The sequence below is a fragment of the Dendroctonus ponderosae genome, unplaced genomic scaffold (genome assembly GCF_020466585.1).
Source record: "Dendroctonus ponderosae isolate FM_Combo_2020 unplaced genomic scaffold, Dpon_F_20191213v2 Dpon_F_20191213_3, whole genome shotgun sequence".
Taxonomy (NCBI): Eukaryota; Metazoa; Arthropoda; class Insecta; order Coleoptera; family Curculionidae; genus Dendroctonus; species Dendroctonus ponderosae.
Window position 1 is genome coordinate 9,317,398 of NW_026018508.1, and position 4,581 is coordinate 9,321,978.

Sequence of the window (4,581 nt, forward strand, 5' to 3'; positions counted from 1 at the left end):
TCCAACTGAGCTGGATTTACCTGAACCTTGTGTATATTTCCAATTATAAACAGTTTTAATATCAATCTACTAATTATTTCCAGTCACGTACTTGAAATGAAACTGGACTGGCCACGTCGCAAGAATATCATCAGATAATAGATAATGATGATTACTATTGACTTTTTTAAATCTATTTATGACACCCTGCATACTGCTTTGTAATTTCTTAATGTGCATTTTTTAAGTTTCGGAATTAACACTTCAAAATTCAAAATCTAATGTGTATAGGATAAATTTAGATACATACCTGAACTGAATATCGAGATACTGATTAATGTCACTGAAAGGCCTATCAATAATGTTCGGTCGCAGAAACGGTGATTCATCAGACAGAATTTCTTGAGCACAAGGAATTATTTCAATTTGTCTGAAATCATCAGGAGGCTCTGCCATAGCTTGATCCAAGTCTTTAGATGCAACAATTTTCTTTTGAGCAGCTATGTCTTCGATGGTTTTCTCCACCACCGTTAATAAATGCGCTGTTTGATCTTTAATTTCACGAGTAATTGATATTGAATGAGTTGACTCGATCAATGGGAAGAAAATAGTCATATGTTTTAAGAGTCCGTGAATTATTCCACAATGTCCCGTGGGAATCAACTCCAGAACCATTCTTGCGAAACATATGAGATGTTTCCAAAAGTCGTCGGGGTTGTTCCAAAAGCATGTATTACGTTTTTTATCGCATAGCCTCTAAAAACCATCCGTATGATCCAAAAAATTAACATTTTATTAAATTAAGACTTACCTGGTTGATTATATCCCCAATATACAATTTTACTTGATCAATAAATCGGCTTTTCAATACCAAATAATATATAGCAATCTTACTTTGATGAAAAGAGCACTCGGATATGTGCCATAAAAGCTTGACCAATAAGACAAGCGTATCATTGGTTATATTTTTGTTTTCTAGAAGTGTCAGAAAACCATTTCGGTCATTAGAAACGGTTAAAATTACGTGTTGCAAATCCTCGTTATCCACAAGTGTCTTAACAAATTTAAAACCCATGACACGTTCAGGCTTAGATCTAAATTGTTCTTTGCCGTCCGCTTGGAACTGTTCGCTTGGAACATGCTGAGCATTCCCTTGCCTTCCTAAAATAATTCAAATGATGAATCAAAAATAGCGGACATTATTTATTATAATAAAGGTTCATAAACCTGTATGCACACACCAATAACATGAGCTTTTATAATAATGTAATTCTCTGTGATAATCAGAATCCTTTCAATTGACTATACAATATTTAGCAAAACCCCATTTCACAAAATAGCAAACTATCAATGAGAAAGTTTGCCCGAAATAAAAATAGCAAGAAAAAACCTTTCATATCCCCGAAAACATCACGGATTCATGTTTACTAATACTTTTTGTTTAATTTTGTTCTGCCTCTTTCACTATTTAACACTACTCTTTTAAGAGCTAAAGGTATTTTTTTAGGGCTGGGAATCAAACTCGAATAATTGGAGAATGCGAGTATTCGAATATTCAAAAAGCGAGTAATTATGTTTAGTCAAAACTCGGATATTAGAATACTCGAATATTCGAATACTCGAATAATTGAATACTCGAATACGCGAATACACCAACATTATCAAACTGAGAAAGTGCAAATATCTTTATATGCACTTTGTATACTTTCATAAAATAAATTATTCATATTCTACAAGCATTTAAACAAATACCCAAATATTTACAAGCAAATGAAAATCAATCATTACCCCCCTGCAAATGAATAAACATGACGTGTACTTTTGCGCGGTGTTACAATTAATGGGTAGACACTTTTTTAAGTTAGCTCCTGAAATTGTGTTAAAAATCGCTGTCAAATGGAAAAACTATAACCGCCATCCATTGCGGCTAGTTGCCAAAAATAATGAAAACGATTTTTATTCTTGGAAAACGGTGAACAGAAAACGAATACTCAAATATTCAAATACTCGAATATTCGAATACTCGAGTATTCAGATACTCGATTATTCGAATACTCGGTTATTCGAATAGTTGTTAGATATTGGAGTATTCGAATAAACCACTAAACGAGTATGCGAATTTCAGATTTTTAAAAATTCCGAGCACTGCAATATACATGCAAAACATTATTTAGGTAGAAGCAATTAATTATGTCCAAATCAAAACTGTATTTTCATCTTAAATTTAAATAAAACCTTAGATAAGAAGTAAAATGCAGCAAAATGTATTTACCAATGGTGTTTGCAAACAAAGCAAGAAAAACACTTGTGACCTGCATAACGAAGTAGTTCATTTTTTGTTAAAAAAAACTAACTTTCTAAAAGTTTAGCGTTATTACAACAAATAATGCATTTTATATTAATTTGCCCATCGATTTCATTTTTTTTTATTTATTTTTTCTCCTCTTAAGGCCTTAAAATTTAAGCGTTCTATTTCATAATTCACAGTTATTCTTCACTTATGATGATATTTTTATTGCAATTGAGTTGTTAAATACCTAGAAGTTAGTTTTTTTAAGATTATTTACTTAATCCGCACATACAGCGAAAACACCGATGTTTGGGGGTTTCATATTTTTGTTTAAATTAACCAATTAATAAGGAATAAACGGCTTACCCCGACCCTGGCTATTAAGAATCTGTACGCCGTAGACACATTCCGAAAATCAAACGTGATAAGTGTTTAATTTGTTCGGGTTCCAGTTTAGATAAACACCAAAATGCAACAAACTTATCTGTGCTTATACTTCGTAATCAATTCTTGGAACCACATGTGGCATGTAAATTACTAAAATAGGTATACGTTTAAACTTGAATTTGAGGAAATATTTTCATTTGATTTTCTTTTTTAGTAAGTAATAACATAGTCTCATAAAAAGTATCTATTTGTTCAAATCGTCAGATGAGTCTTTCAATTTAAAAGAAATTTTCAAAAAACCAAAATAGATGTCCCTATATTCAGAAACATTACTCAAGTGCAGTGAGCATTGTCTATCGGAAACAATTAATTAAAAAATAATAATGATTCAACTCCCAACTACCTATAAGTGACCGGTTTATTTTGAATATTTGATCAAGCATATAGATGAGTCGAATCAACCACATATGAAATATTTGACCAAGCATCTTTGCAGCGGAATGTACAGGGTGTCCCATCAATTGAGTCAAGGCTTTACGCTTCACTGGAATTAGCTATTTGTTTAAAATTATTAATCGTCATATCGTGAAGGTACTAAACGCACATAAGCAGTTTTCGATACAAGGGCGAAAAGTTAAAAAAGAAAAACGGATGTTCGTCCGTAAGACATATCACGAATCATAAGTTATAATAAATAAGAATAGCCAAAAATTGCATGCTGGTCAGCCATGTTGCCGAACTGCCACCAAAGTAGAAAATTTCAATGAAAACAAAAAAGTAATTCATTCAAGGTTGAAAACTTAGCAGCATTACGTCCATACAGTAAGTAGTAGACGAAACTGATAAGCCGGGACCCAGCTGATTGAAGCCAGCCGTTTGAAATATCAAATTAATTGTGTATGCATGCAAAGAAAATAAAATAAAGTATTTTCAGCTTTGATTTCTCCATGGATGTCATGAATGCGTGTGCGTTATTAATCGGTTAATGGGAATTATGATGAAAATCGGAAAAGTAGTGAAAATATATCATCTGGGTATTACTAATTACTATGTATTTTATATTAAATAGTTAAGTATATTAAATGATTTGTGTACATGAAAAGGAAAAAAGGGGTAATGTTAAAAAAGTGCTAATATAGTACTGGCAACTACGCGTACAATTTCGACTGACACGCCGACGCAAAGAGCTGAACCATCATGGCGACCGTTGTTTTGTTTTGGAAATAAGTGAATTTGAGTCTGAGTCTTGAGTCTCAATCGGTAAAACGACAATCCTAGTACCAGATCGTATTGTAAAGGATTACCATTCCGAAATTAAATATTGGTAAATTTGTTGTAGGTCTGACGCGACAGATTTTTATATATTTAAGAAATATTTGATTACATTTGACATTTAAATCAGATATTTAGGAAATATATTTTTAAAATATTTACTTGGGCTTTAAATCAGATATTTAAGAAATATATTTTTTCAATATTTGTTTGAAATTTATATCAGATTTGTAAACATTTATTTGACATTCTCAAATACTTAATTTTTTGTTCAGTCTTTTTATATAATTTTAATTCCTTATTTTTTAATTTGCTGCTACTTAGTACTTTGAATAGTGCCGCCTCCACACACATTCCTATACCCTACCCTCCCTTCTTCCTCCTCCTCTCCTTCTTTCTAGTCGAATTTTTCCAGCTCGGTGTTTGGATTTGATTTACATTAAATGGCTGGGTCGGGGAATCGAACCTGGTACCTTCGGGTCAATAGTCTATAGGCCCGACCACTCTGGTACTACGCTGGTAAATTTTGATCTATTTTGGTGACTGTGTGAAATTATTATTATAGTTTTCTTTCCTGGTTTTCAGTCGAAATGTGAAATAAAAATGTTCATATCGTCTATTTCAGAAAACGAGAGAAAAGAGAACGAAAAGAA

General features: G+C 32.2%; 1 protein-coding gene across 2 annotated transcripts in view; it reads right to left on the reverse strand.

The window, feature by feature from the left end:
• Positions 1 to 4,581, reverse strand: part of LOC109539036 (NFX1-type zinc finger-containing protein 1) — a 33,073-nt gene that overhangs the window by 25,780 nt on the left and 2,712 nt on the right. Inside the window, exons 1-3 of one of the 2 annotated variants that reach the window (XM_048664520.1) lie at positions 2,636 to 2,906; positions 791 to 1,140; positions 290 to 735 (exon numbers count right to left, since the gene is read on the reverse strand). In XM_048664520.1, the coding sequence (XP_048520477.1) occupies positions 290 to 735; positions 791 to 1,054 (710 nt within the window). In that variant the 5' untranslated portion in view covers positions 1,055 to 1,140; positions 2,636 to 2,906. Of the gene's footprint in view, positions 1 to 289; positions 736 to 790; positions 1,141 to 2,635; positions 2,907 to 4,581 lie in introns of those variants that run through there. The other variant, XM_048664519.1, reaches the window with a different exon arrangement.